At 43.8% G+C, this 19,681-nt stretch overlaps 2 protein-coding genes across 2 annotated transcripts; one reads left to right on the top strand and one right to left on the bottom strand.

Moving 5' to 3' along the window:
• The first annotated feature begins 5,573 nt into the window (after window positions 1–5,573).
• LOC150027535 (uncharacterized) lies at window positions 5,574–6,176 on the top strand. Its single transcript, XM_090302900.1, has one exon. The coding sequence runs from the start codon at window positions 5,574–5,576 to the stop codon at window positions 6,174–6,176; it is 603 nt and encodes a 200-aa protein (XP_090159026.1).
• Window positions 6,177–9,648: 3,472 nt separating this feature from the next.
• On the bottom strand, window positions 9,649–18,200 carry LOC150027534 (uncharacterized). The gene is made up of 2 exons (XM_090302899.1): window positions 17,159–18,200; window positions 9,649–10,064 (listed from the first exon to the last, which is right to left on the bottom strand). Exons 1-2 carry the CDS (start codon window positions 18,198–18,200, stop codon window positions 9,649–9,651), a joined length of 1,458 nt encoding a protein of 485 aa, XP_090159025.1.
• Window positions 18,201–19,681: the final 1,481 nt, after the last annotated feature.

Here is a 19,681-nt window from a genome sequence, read left to right as displayed (position 1 = left end):
TTGCAACATTCCAAAATGAGACATAATGAATAGAATTCTTGCATTTATTTCATCTGTTGGGGAACTACCTAATCAATGGACTTGCATCTATTGCACCACAAGTTACATGTAATGGATCTGAAAACCTTTTGTCATTGAAAAAAAAAATTCTGTTTTTGATATTTTCAAAATAACTTTCATTTTCAAAATTTCAAAAATTTAGATAAATAACTGCATTGAAGTTAAGAAAAGCATACCAGCAAGCTGTTGTTATTTTTGTCTCTTCTTTTAAAATATAAAAAATGCAAAAAAAATGTTCATTTAATAAAATAGGTACGATTTTTCAATCTTATAACTTACCTTTTTTTTCTTTTTTTTTTCACATTACAAAAAATACATAAGAATGAATTACAGTAATTAAAATTAACTGAAAATAAGAGTAGAATTAAAACAATATTAAAAGTAAATCTTAAAATAAAATATTAAAAACTTTTTTTAAAAAAAAGCGAAGATAAAAAAGGAAAGAGTTACATTACAAGTAAGTTTTTTTGTATTTATTTTTAAATGTCACATATTTTAGATTCTTTTATTTAATTTTCATTTTTAAATTTTGGGATGATATTAATATTTTTTTTATTTATATCTTTGTATTTTAACCTAATTTTTAGTTAATTTGCATATTGTGATGTAAAATTAAAAAAATTATTAAAGTTAAGAAAAAATAACCCTTAAAACCTTTTTCTCTTTGTACGGATACTGCTACACTAGGTATAGAAACTACCGTCCTCCCAAGAGAGTGGTCCATTGGTGAAGTGAAAATGTTAGGACAATGTGTGGGTCCCATTAATTATTTGGCTTTGTTTGGACATTTTGATCACTAATTAGCATTAGCTTGTGTGGTAGGATAAGGGTTGTGTATCTTTGAACAATGAGATTGCTTGTAGAAAAGTAGCATGAGTGAACTTTCAAAACTACATGCATGAGACTAAAATGATATTCATATATTTCCTCCTTTCCTTTATAAAGAAAAATAATAACTAATTTGTTAAGATAAATTAAGATAATGAACTTTACATAAATAATTAATTTAAATTTTCTTTCAAATCATATAAATAAATGATTTTTTAGAAAAATAAATAAATTATATTGATATAGTTGTCGTTTGATAGTCAAACTAAAATGATTTTAGTATCGTTTAACACCAAGAAAAATTATAGTATAGATAAGATCAAATTATCACAAGTCGTCTCTCAAATGAATCAAAAATTCAATAGTGAATCAATGAATCGATGTTCAAAACTTATCTGTAAACAAAATGTTAAAAATAATAATAAAGACAAAATGGTGTTGAAATTTTTATGCAGAAATTTAAGATAGACGAGTATAAAACAATAAAGAAGGCATGTTGACTCTCAAGTTCATTGAGCAGTGAATTCGTCATTGATTATTGTACCGACCAGTCCTCGGACGTCGTTGGCTGCCAGTAATGGTGGGCCACGTAAGCTGGGTCCCACAGGCAGCATGGGCCAGTGTCTCGCGAGCGACGCGAGCTAAGGTGTCGAAGAGTAGTCAGTCGTCGATCACTAGGATGTGCTGATGTGTCCTCGACAACAAAGTGAGGGCGATGTGACATCGAGCATCGGTGACTCAAATAGCAGAGCTGGGCCACGAGAGGTGGATCCCAGACAACACACCAGTTATCAGTAGGGTGAAGCCTAGATCACGAGGGGTCCATGTGTGTGGTGTGAATAGCGCATTCAGGCGTAGCACAAGTAAAGAACCACTGGAAGCGCTAAGGCCCATGAGGGTTACGTTCCAGGGGTAGGCTGCATGCATGGAACGTGAACAGCTAGGGCACTCCCAGGACAGATGGCCCCGAAGATTAGGTGCACAAGTTGGTACCCAGGTAGTCATCCCGTCAAAGGTTGTACTCTAATAAGGGAGCCTTACGCGCTAGATTGCCCTAAGAGTGGGTGATAGCGACACTAAGGCATACCCTTAGAAACCCTAAATGGGGGTAGCGAAACCAACGGAAACCCTAGAGTATATAAAGGGAAGTAATAAAATTAACAAGGTACGCAACATTTACGCGATACACACACAGTTTACATAAAGCTTTTACGAGCTAAGAGTTTTGGTGTTTCCTAGCCCCAGTATTGACTTGAGCGTCGAAGTGCAAACGGCCTCTAGGGTGCCCATTTGTCTTTGCAGGTTCAGGTGTTTGATTGAAGGAAAACACGAACGAAGGCAGAGAGATTTGGGCCTGTGATCGTTGTAGACGTACGAAAGCAATTGAGTCAACCGACAGGAACATTTGGCGCCCACTGTGGGGCACGATCTAAAACTTTGTCCCATTCACAAGAACAGAGTGAAGATCCATCAAGATGAGAAACACGAGGCAAGGATCCGTTGCACCAAATGGAGGCGAGAGCCTCACCCTGCAACAGATCATGGAAACGATGCATGTTTTCCAAGAAACGGTGGCGGCATCAAGACTGGATCAAGAACGCATCCAGATTGATCTGGCTGCGTCGCAAGCGAGAAACAAAGAACTGCACAGAACCAATGAGGAATTGCGCACAAATTTACAGAATCAGGCAGGGGAACAAGAGGTGGAAGAGCAAGAACCTACCACGCCACCCAGGGCTTTCCCAATGCCATTTTCACAACCGGTCATGGACGTCGTGATACCAACCACGTTCGTGGGTTTTAAAGCCACCTTCACAGGTGTAGAGGACCCAAAGGCTCATCTCACGGCCTTCCACACACAGATGATGCTGGTTGGGGGCTCTGACGCAGTGCATTGCAAGCTGTTCATGAGCACGCTGGCGGAAACGACGCTAGATTGGTTCATCAGCCTCCCTGATGGGCACGTGACGTCGTTCGCGCAGTTTTCTACGCTGTTCAGGGAGCAGTACATAGCCAATCAGGCTCCCCCACCGGTCTCTTACGATCTTTTCGACATAAGACAGTATTAGGGAGAGTCCCTGAAGGAGTTCCTCAATCGTTTTGGAGCACAAGTGGTGAAGCTGAACACCAAGGACGAGACCATGATGGTGCACGCGTTTAGGAAGGGGATCGTGCCGGGACCCTTCAACAAGTCGCTCATTAGGAGCCGCCCCAAGACTTGCGAGATCAGGCGTCGAGCGGTGGCTCATATTGTCACGGAAGGCGAAGTCAACGAGAAGCGCACCTGCGTTGTCCCCACACGCCCGCGACGACCAAGTCGACCTCAGCCCATGAGGGTACATGAGGCAACGACGGAGAACCCAGGAAGCCCCAAACTAGGGGGCGCACGAGGGAGAACGTGCCACAAAAGCACAACTTCCTAGTGGAATTGAAGGAGATGATCGCCGTACCCAACATAGCGGAGAGATTGAAGATGCCCGGAAAGACTGACAAGAGGTTGGAACCAAACAAGAACGTCTGGTGCGAGTTCCACCAAGCGTTTGGCCACCCCATACGCAATTGTTTAACGCTTGGACACTAGCTAGACGAGCTGGTGAATAATGGTTTACATAAGGACTACTTGATGGAGTCACAGAGAGCCCAGGCCTTGACAGCGCTAGGAGGAGATCAGGGGCACGAGATGCCCGTTCATGGCGAGATTCACACCATTTCGAGGGGTTTCTCAAGTGGAGGGTGCACCGCTTCACCGGGGAAGAAGTACGCATGAGCGGTGATGACGGTAGAGGCAGATCAGACCCTTGATGTCGTCCTCACCTTCACCAAGGCTGACCTCCGAGATGTCGTCCCCCATGACAATGACCCAGTGGTGATCTCAGTAGTGACCATAGGAAGAAAGGTACACCGTGTCCTAGTGGACCAGGGAAGCTCAGCCGACGTGATGTTCTAGTCGACTTTTAACAAGTTGCAGTTGTCTCTCGATCAATTGAGGCCTTACACTGGCTATTTGTATGGTTTTGCGGGAGACCAGATGGAGGTGCGCGGGCACTTAGAGCTGAGAACCACCTTCATAGACGGTGTTGCCTCCCACACAAAGAACATCAGGTACCTCGTCTTGAACGCCCCCTCAGCTTACAACATACTGTTGGGCAAACCCGCACTGAACAGGCTGAGGGCGGTAGCATCGACGAGGCATATGAAGATGAAGTTGCCTGACTTGGGGGGGAACGGTGATCATCATCAAGTCAGACCAGAAGGAGGCTAAAAGATGTTATGAGAATAGCCTCAAGACAAAGAGAGGGGTGTTCACAGACACCACCCGGGCACCAAGTGAAGAAGGGGTCGCCCAAGCAGAGATCGCCCGCGCAGAGATCGCCCGGGAGAGGCGACTTGAACAAGCAAGAGACCTCTTGGAGCGGGAGATTGGAGGCAGGATGTTCAAACTTGGGAAATCACTAGGCCAAGGGACGCAGGACCAGATTGCCAAGGTCGCAACACCTGGATGCCTTTACATGGTCCACCTCGGACATGCCTGGCATAGACCCTGACTTCCTATGCCATCGCCTTACAATGGACCCCCAGGTCCGACCTGTCCGCTAGAGAAGAAGAAAGTTCAACAAGGAGAGGCGGCAGGTCATTAAAGAAGAGACGAAGAAACTGTTGAGCGTCGGCCACATACGGGAGATTCAGTACCCCGAGTGGCTGGCAAACGTGATCTTGGTGAAGAAGGACAACGGGAAGTGGCGGATGTGCGTGGACTCCACGGACCTCAACAAGGCCTGCCCGAAGGACTCTTATCATCTGCCAAGCATTGATGCCTTGGTGGATAGCGCCTCGAGTTGCAGATTACTCAACTCCCTGGATGCTTTTTCTTGGTATAACCAGATTAAGATGCATCCCAAGGACGAATGCAAGACAACGTTCATGACAAAGTTTTCTTGCTATTGTTACACAGTGATGCCCTTTGGGCTGAAGAATGAAGGTGCCACCTACCAGAGGCTGATGGGCAGAGTGCTCACGTCCATTATAGGGCGAAATGTGCAAGCCTATGTGGATGACATGGTGGTGACCTCACAGATGAAGGATCAGCATGTCGCTGATTTAGAAGAGCTATTTACAACAATAGCTAAGTATAGACTAAAATTGAACCCCGAGAACTGTGTATTCGGGGTGGAAGCGGGTAATTAGTTCTTGGGATTCCTACTCACTGAGCATGGAATAGAGGCGAACCCCGAGAAGTGCACTGCAATCCTCGCAATGAGGAGCCCGATCTCATTGAAGGAGGTGCAGTAGTTGACAGGGCGGATGGCCGCTCTGTCTAGATTCGTATCAGTTGGAGGAGACAAAAGTCACCCTTACTTCCAGTGTCTAAGGAGGAACAACAGGTTCATCTGGACCAGGGAGTGTGAGGAGGAGTTCCTCAAGCTGAAGGAGTACCTGGCCAGTCCCCCAGTATTTGCAAGCCACAGCTGGGTACTCCGCTTCGCCTGTATTTCGTAGTGACAGAACGAGCAATCAGTTTGGTCCTCGTGCAGGAACAGGACCAAGTGCAGAAGCCAATATACTTTGTTTGCAAAATATTGCAAGGGCCCGAGGTAAGATACCAGGCCCTAGAGAAGGCAGCCCTGACAGTGGTGTTCTAAGCAAGGAGACTTCGCCACTATTTCCAGAGTTTTATCGTAGTGGTGATGATAGACCTGCTTATCCGCAAAGTCCTACAGAAGTCGGATGTGGCAGGGAGAATGGTACGTTGGGCAGTGGAACTATCAGAGTTCGACGTCCAGTACAAGCCCAAAGGCTCTATCAAAGGCCAAGTCTACGCAGATTTTGTGGTAGAGCTCTCATCGGCAGATGCACACCAAGAGGAAGCCAACTTTCGGTGGGTGCTCTCTATAGATGCGTCCTCTAACCAGCAAGACAGCGGAGTTGGCATGATCTTGGAGGAACCGATTGAGCTATTGATCGAGCAAGCCCTACGATTCATTTTCAAGGCCAGGAACAACCAAGCAGAGCATGAAGCCCTAATCGCTGGCATACTATTAGCTAAGGAGATGGGCGCACGGAGTTTGTTAGCCAAGAGTGACTCCCTACTAGTCACAAGTCAGGTAACGGGGGAATACCAAGCCAAGGACTCGCAAATGGCGGCTTATCTGGAATATGTCCAAGTCTTGAAGGAGTCATTTGCGACGTTCGAATTGGTACATGTCCCTAAAGAGCAGAATGCCCTAGCTGACTTGCTAGTTAAGCTCGCCAGTTCAGGCAAGAGGGGCAGACAAAGGACAGTCATATAGGAAACCCTAAAGACACCTCGAACCTTCACAACAGATAATCTGGTGGGGGTCCATCAGGTTAGCACGTCGAGAGGAGGGAAGAGGAGTCATCGGTCACTGACTTAGGAGACACTGAAAACCCCCAGGATAAGCACGAATCCAGTTCTTGGGGAAGAATCATTGCAGGTCTACCTGGTCGAAGGAGGAGAAACCTGGATGACGCCCTACAAGCGCTATTTGGTTGATGGGATACTCCCATTAGAACCCACAAAGGCCAGAAAAATAAAGAAAAATTCTGCCAAGTACACTCTCATCGACGGAGAGTTGTACAGACACGGATTCACCCACCCAATCTTGGTATGTGTAAGCGGCAACCAATGCGCAAGAATAATGGCAGAGCTCCACGAAGGGATATGCAGGAGTCATATCGGTGGTCGATCTCTAGCATCGAAGGCCATTCGTGCGGGATACTATTGGCCAACCATAAGGGAAGACTGCACGAGGTACGCACAACATTGCAAGAAGTGTCAGCAACATGCTAACTGGCGCAAGGCACCAGCAGAAGAGCTTAGGTCGATTTACAGCCCCTAGCCATTCCATACCTAGGAAATCGATATTCTGGGAACCTTTCCTTTGGCGATACGACAAATGAAGTACCTCGTGGTCGCCATAGAGTACTTCACGAAGTGGATAGAGGCTGAGCCAGTGGCTCAGATTATGGCCTACAAGATTCAGCACTTCGTGTGCATGAACATAGTCTGCTGCTTCGGGGTACCGAAGCGTTTGGTGTGTGATAATAGCACACAGTTTGCAAGCCAACAGTTGGGCAAGCTATGCACAGAAGTTGAAATAAAGCATGTGTTCGCATCAGTCGAGCACCCCCAGACGAATGGGCAGATCGAGTTTGTCAATCGAGTCCTGCTCAGAGGTTTGAAGAGAAGGCTCGAGAAGACCAAAGGGACTTGGGCAGAGGAGGTCCCTAAAATCGTGTGGGCTTACCACACCACTCCCCAGTCCACCACCAGAGAAACACCCTTCAGCTTGGTGTATGGGTTGGACGCGATGATTCCTGTAGAGATTCAGGAGAACTCGCCACGCTTCTAGAACTTCGTGGCTGAAGAATCCAACGGAGAGAGAAAGGTCAATCTGGATCTACTGGATGAAGTAAGGGAGGAAGCAAGAATCAAAGCTGAAGCCTTGAAGAGAAGGGTGGAGTACCAATATAGCTCCAAGCAGAGACCTCGCCAGTTTCGGGTCGCTGACTTGGTGATGCGAAAGGCCCACCTGTATCAGCTAGAGAACAAGCTGTCCCCCAAGTGGACTGGTCCTTTCAGAGTGACAGAGGCCCTTGGGAATGGAGCATACAGGCTTGAGACGTTAGAGGGAGGCGTGATTCCTCGTACATGGAATGTGACCAACCTCAAGTTTTACATCAGTTGAACAATTTTTTTTTGTACATAGTTTTTAAGGGATACTTTTTTTCCCTTCCAATGGGTTTTTTAACGAGGTCACCCAATAAATTTCGATTGAAGTATATTCTCAAATATTTGTACAATGCAATTACAAACCGTTCGCTTGGGTTAAAAGTCTCGAGAGCGGGAGAGGTAGGTTCGCAGAGAACACCTCCCCCTCGAGTGAGAACGCCAAGGCTGAGCAAGTATGGTTCGCCAGTAAAATCCTCTTTCGCCTTTGAGCGAATATGAGGTCAGATACGAATTGTTCACTTGGGTTAGAAGTCTCAAGAGAGGGAGAGGTAGGTTCACAAAGAACACCTCCCCTCGAGTGAGAACGCCAAGGCTGAACAAGTATGGTTCACCAGTGAAATCCTCCTTCGCCTTTGAGCGAGGACGAGGTCAGTTATGAGCTGTTTGCTTGGGTTAGAGGTCTCGAGAGTGGGAAAGGAAGGTTCGCAGAGAACACCTCCCCCTCGAGTGAGAACGCCAAGGCTGAACAGAGTAGTTCACAGTTAAATCCTCCTTTGACTTTATACAGCAAGGGCGAGGTCAGTTCAGAACCTTCCCCATGGGTTAGAGGTCTCAAGGGTGGCCAGGATGGTTCGTAGAGAACGCCTCCCTCCCCATTTGAGTGAGAACACCAGGGGAAAGAAGTAAGGTTCGCCAGTTAAATCCTCTCTTGACTTTATACAACAAGGACGAGGTTAGTTATGAGTTTCTCCTTGGGCTAGAAGTCTCGAGACTGGGCAGGACGGTTCGCAGAGAGCGCCTCCCTCTCTCGAGTGAGAGCGCCATAATGGAGACAGTGTGATCCAGAGGGTGAACTCTCCCAAAACCCATTGTGGATAGATAGGGGACAGATCCAGACTTCTCCTTGGACTAGAAGGCTCGAAGCGGGATAGCGCGGAGTGCGCCTCCCTCTTGAGCGAGAACGCCAAGGCGAGGATAGCATGGTTCACCAGCATCATCAGTTAAACACCTCCTTACTCAGCGAAGTAGGGGCAAAGCAAGTCGATGGGTCTCTCTCTCTCCCTTATCTTATAAAGCAGTTTCGAAAAGTGACTAGAACGAGTCCCTCTCCTTTGTGTTACAGAGTTGAGTTCAGCTGAAGGTTCGTGTGCACAGCACCGCTGCCTTAAGCCATAATGAAAAGAGTAAGGAAGGGCGGGGATGGATAGGCGTGCTACCTAGAGTATGAATTGTAGTCTGAAGTGTTGTTAGCAGAAGTTCGTGCGAGCCACGACAGTTAACGACCAAGACGAAGAAAGAAAGTAAAGCAAGATAAAGGCGTAGCAATTAACAGACCAAAATCGAGAAAGCAGTTAAGGTCAAACAAGCATTCATAAATATAAAGTAGAGTGTTCATCAACAGGCCAAATACAAGTTAAGAAGGAGGGGCCCTAGGCATAAATTGCCCATCTACGACCCAGTTTGACGTCGCGAAGGGTGAGGTGTCCATCTCAGGATGCATGCAGGCAACTTGAGCAAGGGCATCCTTGAACCTTGCTGTATAGGCGTCGGCGGCATCTTCGATGAGCTTTGCCTCGGTCTTCTTGAAGGCTTCATCTTGTTGGGTAAGTTCACCCTCCACCCGACCATGTTGCTGTTCTTGGTTGGTGGCCCTCTCTTCAAGCTTGGCCATCTTGGCCTTAGTTTCCTTCGCCTGTTCCTCCAGCTCGATCACCCTGGTGCGAAGGGGCAGGATTTTTGCCTCCAGCTGGACAGCCTCTTGACCCTTATCGAAGAGTTTCCTCTTGGTATCTTTTTCTGATTGGCGTAGGCTGCTCAGCTCTTGGGTCAGGGCAGTTTCACGGATGGCAAAGACTCGAGCCTGCTGGGTCAGCTCATCCTTCATCCTCTTCTCCGCCAGGGCCAGCTCTTCTTTCATCTTAGCCTCCAGCAAGGCAAGTTCCTCCTTCCCTCTCGCCTCTGCTTGGCTCACGAGGACGCATGAGTTGACGAGGAATTCGTCGAGGCCGTGCGCTCCCTCAACACGCCTTCATCCAAAACCTCCACTGCCCCTTGCTCTTGGAAGCTCTTTAGGGCGCATTGGAGGACAGCGGGTAGCTCAGGGGCGGCTGGCGTTTGGTCATCCCTAGGGGCACTCTCCCCACGACCCCCGAGCGCGAGAAGTCCGCAGGGGGTGGAGGCACTGGGGGGATACTCCCTGAATGAGGCGGGACGGTTGTTGGTGGCAGAGTGTGAGGTCGTCGTCGGAACCACCCTTCGCCTCTTGAAGACGACGCCCTCCCAGTGTCCTCGTCCTCCGAATCAATCTCCACCACCCCTTTGCTCTTCTCAAGGGGGGTTGGAGTAAGCGAGGCCTGGGCAGCGGCAAAAGGAACCACATCAATAGGAGCAGAAAGCGTTGAGGCACCCGCACCACCAAGTACCCCTTGACGGCGGGAAAGCGCATCAACCAGGCTAACCCTTTTCTCCTCGTTCAGTACCATACCTACACCAAGATAAGAAGACAGTAATGCATGGTCATCAACTAGAGAATACAAGAGGCCAGTAAATGCATAAGCATGAAGAAACAAGATATACAAGCATAAAAGGTTGGTAACAGATATGCACAATGAAGTGAAGAAAGAAGTAGAAACAAACCGATATAGCCCTTGAGGTCCGAAGAGTTGAACTTGTGCTTGATCAGTTGGCTAGTGTTGAACACTGCCCCTAAACTTGCAAGGACCTGGCACAGTTCGCGATCGGGAGGGGCCAGTTCCTCAAGGGTCTTGGGCTTCTTAAGCTTCAACTTCCCCACCCAATAAAGGGGAAACCCATCCAGTAGGCTGGGGTCGTGCTCGGTGAAGCACACCCTAAAGAACTTCCCTCTGAAGCTCTTATAGGATTGCTGGAAGAGTGTGAGGAGGACTCTCCCCGCCACGCCACTGAAGCTCACCCAGAGGTTCTTCCCGGGGCTCTTAGCCTCAAAGAAATGGAGGAAGACATCAACGGAGGGAGGGTGCCCAAAGTGGTTGCATAATATAGCGAACGCCTTCATGAACGCCCAGCTGTTGGGATGCAGCTGGGCAGGGGCCACGTTAATCTCCGTCAGCAGTGCCCTCTCGAAGCCCGTGAATGGGAGGCGAAGCTTAATTCGTTTAAAAACGGTGGAGTAAAGGAAGAAGGAAGGCTCTCCTTCGTTGGCGCGATCATCCGCGCACACGGGTTCGCCCTTTGCGCAGGGATGAACCAGGACATAAGCGTCAGTCTCTCTCCCAAACACCCGTCCCTTGCAATCAGGCTCATCGTCCCAGTGCTTCCTCACATCCTCGCTGGAGGTAAGAGTGGAGGTCTCGGCGAAGAGTTCAGTGGAAGCCCAAGGGTAGAGGGCTTTGTAATCTACGTTGGGATGAGTGTTGAAGGTGGTTTTTGTTCGAGCCATTTCAAGGAGAAAGCTAAAAAAGAGAAAAAAGAAGGAAGAAACAAGGGTTTAGTGGAAGGCGATGGCGCAATTGGAAAAAACTCAGAAAAACAGAGGAATAGAGGAAAAACAAAGAAAAACCCAAATGAAGAAATTTAAATAATCTCATAGCAGATTATCGCATGTATGAGCAGCAGAATCATAAGAGAAGAGCAATCAATGGGTAAAGATCATACCTTTTGATCAAAGTGGTTGGAAGTTCTAAGCTTTGAAGAAGGAAAGGTGAGAGCTTTCGAAGAGAAGATGAAACGCTCGAGAGAAGTTTCAGTGAAAGTGATGGAACAATGACGAAGTGCGCGTTTTTGAATTCTTAACGTAAACGAGGGAGCGCAAGCGGCGTTAAGTCCTGGCAGTTGATTTAGACACGTGTGCGCATATTAAAACATGCACAGAGAAGTGTCACTTCGGTGCACTGTTCACGTCCCGTCACACAGAGCCACGTAGGTCGCCACTGGGGAGGACTTAGTCTCTTCGCTAAACAAGTTAACAACTTGAGACTGGGGGGCTTGTGTACCGACCGTTGACTGCCAGTAATGGTGGGCCAGGTAAGCTGGGTCCCACAGGCGCATGGGCCAATGTCTCACGAGCGACGCGAGCCAAGGTGCCGAAGAGTGGTCAGTCGTCGATCACCAGGATGTGTTGATGTGTCCTCGGCAACAAAGTGAGGGCGATGTGACATTGGACATCGGTGACTCAAACAGCAGAGCTTGGCCACGAGAGGTGGATCCAAGACAACACACCAGTTATTAGTAGGGAGAAGCCTAGATCACGAGGGGTCCATGCGTGTGGTGTAAATAGCGCATTCATGCGTAGCACAAGTAAAGAACCACTGGAAGCGCTAAGGCCCATGAGGGTTACGTTCCAGGGGTAGGCTGCATGCATGGCACGTGAACAGCTAGGGCACTCCCCAAAGATTAGGTGCACAAGTTGGTACCCAGGTGGTCATCCCGTCAAAGTTGGTACTCCAGTAAGGGAGCCTTACGCGCTAGATTGCCCTAAGAGTGGGTGATAGCGGGGCTAAGTCATACCCTTAGAAACCCTAAATTGGGGTAGCGGAAACCCTAGAGTATATAAAGGGAAGTAATAAACCTAACAAGGTACGTAACATTTACGCGATACACACAGTTTACATAGAGCTTTTACGAGCTAAGAGTTTTGGTGTTTCCTAGCCCCAATATTAACTTGAGCGTCGGAGTTCTAACGGCCTCTAGGGTGCCCCTTTGTCTTTGCAGGTTCAGGTGTTTGATCAAAGGAAAGCACGAACGAAGGTAGAGAGAATTGGGTGTGTTATCGTCATAGACATACGAGGGCAATCGAGTCAACCGGCAGGAACAGTTATCTTTAAGATTTTCACTTTTTCAAGTTTTACAAGGGATGGCAAAGCGGGGCGGGCCGTGCGGGGCAACCTGCGGTCCGCTGATAAAAAACGCGGGGCGGGTTGACCTTTTCAATCCGCTAACCCGCATTAGCCGCGGGGCGGGCTGACCCGCTAACCCGCAAGAAAAAAAAATGGATGAAAGTTTTTCTAAGGCGACATCCAATGTTATTGAAATGGAAGAATGTCAATAATGTTTTTGAATTAATGTTTATGTTTATGTTTAATGTTTTAGAATTAGGTATTTTTAATAATTTGAAAGTGGAAGAATAGTGATATTTGATATTTATCTTTTTTTTAATGAAAGTTTTCATGTTAGGCATCACTATGCAACTTGACATCTCAGCTATGCTGACACCTCAAGTAACAACAATCATCTTAAAATATGAGTAACCCTAAACCTGATTGTCCTACAAAAATTAAGATAAGTATTCCATCGATTACGAAGCATCTTAATATTTAATGTTTTGATGTTTGACTATGTTTGAAAAGGAAGAAAAAAAAATTAGGTTTGATAGTAACAAATATATAGGTTTAATTTGACAATTTTTAAGAACAAAATGTAAAACAAAAAATTAAAATAAAAAAGAATGCGGGCTGGCCCACAAACCCGCGGGCCAGCTCTTATGCGGGGCGGGTCGGGAATTCTAGCCCGCAATAATTTTGCGGGACGGACCAACCCGTCCCGCATTTTTGCGGGCCAAGCGCGGGGCGGGCTGGCCCGCTTTGCCACCCCTAAGTTTTACACAGATGACAAAACTTAATTAAACAAGTATTAATCAAATTCAACAAAATTTTATCACCAAACAAACGTCTACTGACGTATTCAATATCTCACTCGTCTAAGTGTCTAGTCATGAGATGTTTATTTTTTTCCCTTGAATTAAGTGAACAAAAGATTGATTAGAACTAAACGAACTAATGAAGAATTCTAAATAAAGAAAATAATTGAGTTCTCGACAAGCATTAAAAAACAATTCCTTAACAAAACTAAAATTCAAAAAGATCAAATCTTCTAACCCAAACTGATGGATTTGTGTCTTCTTCTTTCGGTTTTTTAGGTATATTTGCGGAAGCTCCATGGATTGATGGTGGAACAAGGATCTCACGTAGAGAGCTGGACTCCTTGAAGGTGCATGCTAAGTATGAAGAGTGAGTGGTGAGGCCATCTCACTTGGAAGGTGTAAGTTTCGGAAGATTAAAAGCCTAATCCTAAGAAGTTTTAGGCAAAGAGTGAGAATGGCACAAAATTGGCAGCATTTCACTAATGAATTAATCTTGTAAAAACAATAGCCAAGGCACTCCTTATATAGTACTTTGGAGGCCGGACTTACACAGAGAAAAGAGAAGGGAATTCAAAAGGTTGGCACATGTGTAAGTGGCGCCTAAATTTCAGCTCATGTGAAGGTAGGTTCTAGAATCCTTCCATGTGTGAAATGGTTTAGAACTTACGCTCCATGATGTCTAGGTGTGGGCCGGACCTTAGCTTAATTAGGAAATTCTAATTAAACTTAGGTTTAGCCTTCTAGGTACCTTTTTGCATGTTTCAACACAATTACAAAAAGAATTTAAACTATGCTACTTTGACAAAAAGTAAAATCTATTCTACGCTTGCTTTAGGACCTCTTGGAACATATAGAGGTAAGTTTCTCTGCCATCAGTAGCAGTGTTCCAATCCTCATCAAGCCTCTTAGCCATGGCCCTTGTAGTTGGCCCAATATGTCTTGATGTTTGGCTTTCCTTTGGGTTGGTGCTTGGCCCTCTTCCATCATCCCCTCCCCCTTGGAAGGATTTGTCCTCAAATCCAAGTCGTCATTCTCTTCATTGGTACCTACAAAAGGAGACAAGTCAATGACATTAAAAGGGTCCATCACCACAGGGACTATGTTTAGACTTTTCCTTAGTTGGAAACCTATCCTTCCTAAGATGAAGCCAAACTAAGTCTCCTTCCTCTAAAATGATTTCTTTCTTCCCCTTATTGTTGTATTTTACATACTTCTCAGTTTGTTATTGTATTTGCATTTTAACCTTCTCATGCATTTTCTTAACAAATTCAGCTTTGATAGCTCCTTTCTTATGCACAAATTCTTGTGTGTTAGGAAGGGGTAACAAATCTAAAGGAGTAAGAGGGTTAAAAACCATATACAACTTCAAAAGGAGAAGCATTAGTAGTCTTGTGAACTACTCTATTGTAAGCAAATTCAATATGGGGAAGGTACTCATCCCAAGATTTGTGGTTACCCTTCATGATTGCCCTAAGCATAGTACCAAGAGATCTATTGACTACCTCGGTTTGTCCATCTGTTTGGGGATGACATGATGTTGAAAATTGTAGTCTAGTGCCAAGTTTTTCCCAAAGGGTTTTCCAAAAATGGCTTATAAACTTTGGATCTCTATCAGATACTATACTCCTTGGTAAACCATGAAGTCTAAAGAAGAGTTTAGAAATATTTTGAGCATCATCCACTTTGTGGCAAGGAATAAAATGTGCCATTTTACTAAAACGATCCACTACCACAAAGATGGAGTCATGACCTCTTGCAGTCTTAGGAAGTCCTTAGATAAAATCCATGCTAATAATATCTTCCCATGGAGCATTTGCAATCGGTAGAGGGGTATAGAGTCCATGAGGCAATGTTTTAGCTTTAGCTTTTAAACATGAAATACACCTAAAACAATATCTTTGGACATATCTTCTCATGTGTGGCCAATAGAATTTTCCTTTTAAAAGATCAAGAGTTTTGTCAACTCCAAAATGTCCCATGAGACCCCCTTATGTGATTCCTTTACAAGAAGTTTTCTATGTGTACCTTGGGGAATACAAATTTTTCCTTCTTTAAAAAGATACCCCTCGGACACATAGTAACCTTCTTGTGCTCTACGTTCACATTTAGCAAAGATGAATGCAAAGTCTTGGTCTTCTTCATAAAGTTCTTTTATGTTGTCAAATCAAAGAATTTGAGCACCAAGTTTTGAAAAGAACACATGTCTCCTTGAGAGAGCATCCGCCACTATATTTGTGCTTCCCTTCTTGTATTTGATGACATAAGGAAATTGTTCAAGAAATTCCATCCATTTTGCATGTCGTTTATTAAGCTTGTGTTGGCCTTTCAAATATTTTAAAGACTCATGGTCACTATGTATAACAAATTCTTTAGAAACAAGATAGTGTTCCCAAGTCTTTAAGGCCGTCACAAGTGCATAAAGCTCTTTGTCATAGGTGGGGTAGTTAAGGGTGGCTCCTTGAAGTTTTTCACTAAAATAAGCAATTGGATGCCCCCCTTGTAACAAAACCGCACCTATGCCAACCCCCGATGCATCACACTCTAGCTCAAAAGTTTTAGCAAAATTTGGTAAAGCTAGAATGGGTGCATTAGTAAGTTGAGCTTTTATCCTCTTAAAGGCTTGTTCATGCTTTTCACTCCAACAAAATGTAGTGTCTTTCTTCACTAACTCATTGAGTGGTGAAGCTAGACTTGAGAAGTTAGGCACAAAGCGTCATAGAAGCTAGCCAAACCATGAAAGCTCCTAACATCTCCTACATTTTGTGGTGTTGGCCATACTTGGATGGCTTTGATTTTTTCGGGGTCAACATGTACCCCCTTTTTGTTTACTACAAAACCAAGAAAAACTATGCTATCAACACAAAAAGTACATTTATCACTATTTGCAAACAAACTATTATTTTTAAGCACTAGGAAAACTTCCCTAATAGGTGGTCATCTAGGCTTTGACTATAAACTAAGATATCATCAAAATAAACTACTACATATTTACCTATGCAATCTCTCAAGACATGATTCATGAGCCTCATGAAGGTACTAGGTGCGTTAGTGAGACCAAAGGGAATCACCAACCATTCATATAGTCCAAATTTGGTTTTAAAAGCGGTTTTCCACTCATCACCCTCCTTAATTTTAATTTGGTGATATCCACTTTTAAGATCAATTTTGGAAAATATGATTGACCCATGTAGTTCATCAAGTCTTGGGATTGGATGCCTATACTTGATGGTGATATTGTTGATGGCTCTACAATCACAGCACATTCTCCATTTGCCATCCTTTTTGGGCACCAACAAGACAGGTACAGCACAAGGGGTTAGGCTCTTTTGCACCCAACCCTTCTCCAACAAATCTTGTACTTGAGATTCTATCTCCTTTGTTTCCTCGGGGTTAGTTCTATAGGCTGGTCTATTTGGTAGACTTGCCCCCGGAATCAAATCAATTTGATGTTCTATACCTCTAAAAGGAGGAAGTCCTATGGGCCCCTCTTTAGAGAATATATCATCAAATTCATTTAAAAGATCTTTTACTTGAGGAGGTAGAATCATAGTCTCAAGATTGGTGGCAGTGCATGTAAGTGTTCCTTTACAAAAGATAAGGCTAGGTTGTTCAACAAGAAGCATATTTTCAAAGGTATTTTCAATTGTTTTGTCTTGTTGAATGACCTTGTGGGAAGGAACACTCTTCTCCCACGCCTGTTGATCCCTAAGGATTTTCTCTTTTTCTATTTTTGTTTTTTTTTTCTCCTCATCCCTCTTTTGTTTCATTTGTATTTGATCTTTTACCACTTGGGAATGTGGTAAAGGATTAAGTACAAACTTCTTTTTCTTGTGGGTGAAGGTAATCTCATTGGTTAGACCATTGTGCAAGGTTTTCTTATCAAATTGCCATGGTCTACCCAATAAGATGTGGCAAGCTTCCATAGGTACTACATCACATAAAACATTGTCTTTGGTAGTTACCTATAGAAAACTCAACTTTCACTTGTTTATCTACAATTAGTTCCCCATCTTCATTTATCCATTGAAGCTTGTAAGGTTTAGGATGAGGGACTACTTGTAGATTTAACTTTTCAACCAATCTAGTGCTACAACAATTGCAACATGAACCACTATCCACAATGAGAGAACATATGTTTTTTAAAACTTTGCATCTTGTGTGAAAGATGTTCTCTCTTTGTGTTTCTATGGTTACACTAGTTTGGTTGTTGAAGGTTTTTCTAATCATCAATAATTCCCCCTCTAAAGGATAGACTCTTTCATCTCCCCCCCCCCCCCCCCCCCCTTCTTCTTTCTCACTAGGTTCTTCTTCACAACTAGTATATTCATCTATTCCTTTCAAAAACAAGGTTCTTTGGTTTGGACATTGTGCTTGCACATGTCCTCTTCCAAAGCATTTAAAACATTTAACATCCCTAGTGCGAATGGGTGGAGTGAGCATATCTTTACCTATGGGTTTGGGAGTCTCTTTTGATTTTTCTTTGGATGTACTACCCTCCCTTTTAAAATCTCTTTTTGGATAGGAGTTAGAGTATGAACCTTTCTTTCGACTTGAAGTTTTCCTTAAATTTTGTTGTTCAACTTTGATACATAGTTGAACCAAATCATTCAAGTCTTGATAAGGTAAGAGTTCAACTCTATCTCTTATCTCAAGATTTAACCCACTTAAGAATCTAGCTATGGTGGTGGACTCATTCTTCCTAATGGAGGCTCTCATCATATAGAGTTCCATCTTTTGCCTATACTCCTCTACACTCATTGTTCTTTGTTGGAGTCTTTGGAGTTTGTCCATCAACTCCCTATTATAATAGGAAGGAATATGGCGGCGTCTTAGGGCTCCCCTAAGATCATTCCAATACTCTATGGGAGGTTCCCTGTGAAGACGCCTATCTCTTTCTAAAGTCGTCCACCAATACATAGCATTCCCTTGGAAACTAAGAGTGGCTAGGGGTACTTTTCTCTCTTCACTTACTTTATGGCAAGCAAATAATTGTTCTACCTTCATTTCCCAATCTAAATAGACTTCTACGTTTTCTTTTCCATGGAAATGGGGTAGGTCTACCCTAACCTCTCTTGGGCTTTCTTGTTCTCTTTTATCTCTTCTAGTTCTCCTACGGGGTGGTTGATAATACTCATTTATCTTAAGACTTTCCTCCCCAAAAGAATCATGATTTTGAGAACTAGATGCATGTGAAAGTATTTTTTTAGATTTTTGAGAGTTTTCATCCTTTTCTTTAGCCAATTTCAACTCCTTGATTTGGGCCTCATGCTCCAATTGTCTATATGAGAGTGATTGAAAGTCCTTGGCTAATTGTTTTATAAGAGATTTAATGGACTTTATATCACTTTCACTAGACTTAGAAGAGTGAGTTGGCATGACTAAAGATTTTTGTTTAAAAGTATTTTACTTCAAGAAAGAAAAGGAAAGTAGTGAAGGTAGCTTTCCAGGAAAGAGAGGTGAGTCACTAGGACTTCTTAAGTACCAAGTCTTTCCTTGCCAAAATCTATCCCTCAAAAACTTCATACAATTCTTTTTCTAAGTAAATTACTTAGATCACAATTAGGAATGAAAAGTCAAATTTTATGCAAAGGAAAACAATGCAAAGCAATTAAACAAACAAAGCAAATAAACAATGCTAATCAAGTCATTAACGTAAAGCAATTAGCTAAGCACAATTAAAGATTGCTAACTACAAAGCTTTAAACTAAGCGAATCCTAAGGTGAGGCTTCTAGACACTTGGAGCCATTGAAGACACACCCATCGTCTACATGTGATTAATCCACTAATTAAGCAAGGTTAAATGTAATTACAATTCAAAGAAATACAAAGAAATTGAATTACACAAATTAAAATTCAGATTTCCTAAACTATGCTCTCCTTGGCTTGTAATTGCTCTTCTTTGTTGTGTTCTCCAAAGTGTATGTGTTTGTATTTGTATTTGTATTTACTGCAGCTCCTTGCCTTAACCTCTTATGATTAAACAATTAAAATCTCCAAAACAGTACCTACTAAGTAGAGATAGACTCACCACAAAGTCAATTCACTTAACAAGCACCAATTGTATTTTATCCACCAACAAATTTAGAGGTCAAGAAATGAAAGCAAGAAACAATTTAAATTTTAAAACTGGACTACAGCAAATGGATTTGAATTATATGAGACAACTTAGAAAGAGTTTTGAATGATATTGTACAAGCAAATAAAAATAGGCACTCAACAAAGGATAGCACACAAAAGGAACCTAAAGAAAGGCATTAGAATTGATTAGAAAAACCAAAACAGCACTACTGGAAAATTCAGGTTCACAAAGCGTGACTTAAAATATTTATGCTGAGCTGGCTATTTTGAATTTGCTTCTGAAATTTTAACCACAAACGGTTCAATATCTTAGTAAACTTTTGGCGCTGGAATCACACCAAAACTATGCACCAAGTAATTGTGATAAATTTTTCAAAATTATTGTCCAACTATCGTATATTTTGGC

Source organism: Phaseolus vulgaris, chromosome 5 (assembly GCF_051622355.1).
Source record: "Phaseolus vulgaris cultivar YP4 chromosome 5, ASM5162235v1, whole genome shotgun sequence".
Taxonomy (NCBI): Eukaryota; Viridiplantae; Streptophyta; class Magnoliopsida; order Fabales; family Fabaceae; genus Phaseolus; species Phaseolus vulgaris.
Note: the sequence above shows the minus strand (reverse complement) of the source record. Positions and strands in the feature narration are given on the sequence as shown.

Bases quoted from the DNA above. Each gene is read 5' to 3' on its own strand.
- LOC150027535 (XM_090302900.1), top strand. From the start codon at position 5,574: ATGATAGACCTGCTTATCCGCAAAGTCCTACAGAAGTCGGATGTGGCA.
- LOC150027534 (XM_090302899.1), bottom strand. From the start codon at position 18,200: ATGAAGGTAGAACAATTATTTGCTTGCCATAAAGTAAGTGAAGAGAGA. The intron at 10,065-17,158 runs GTAACTACCAAA...ATCTTGGTGTAG, and splicing joins GAAAGTTGAGTTTTCTATAG to GTATGGTACTGAACGAGGAG.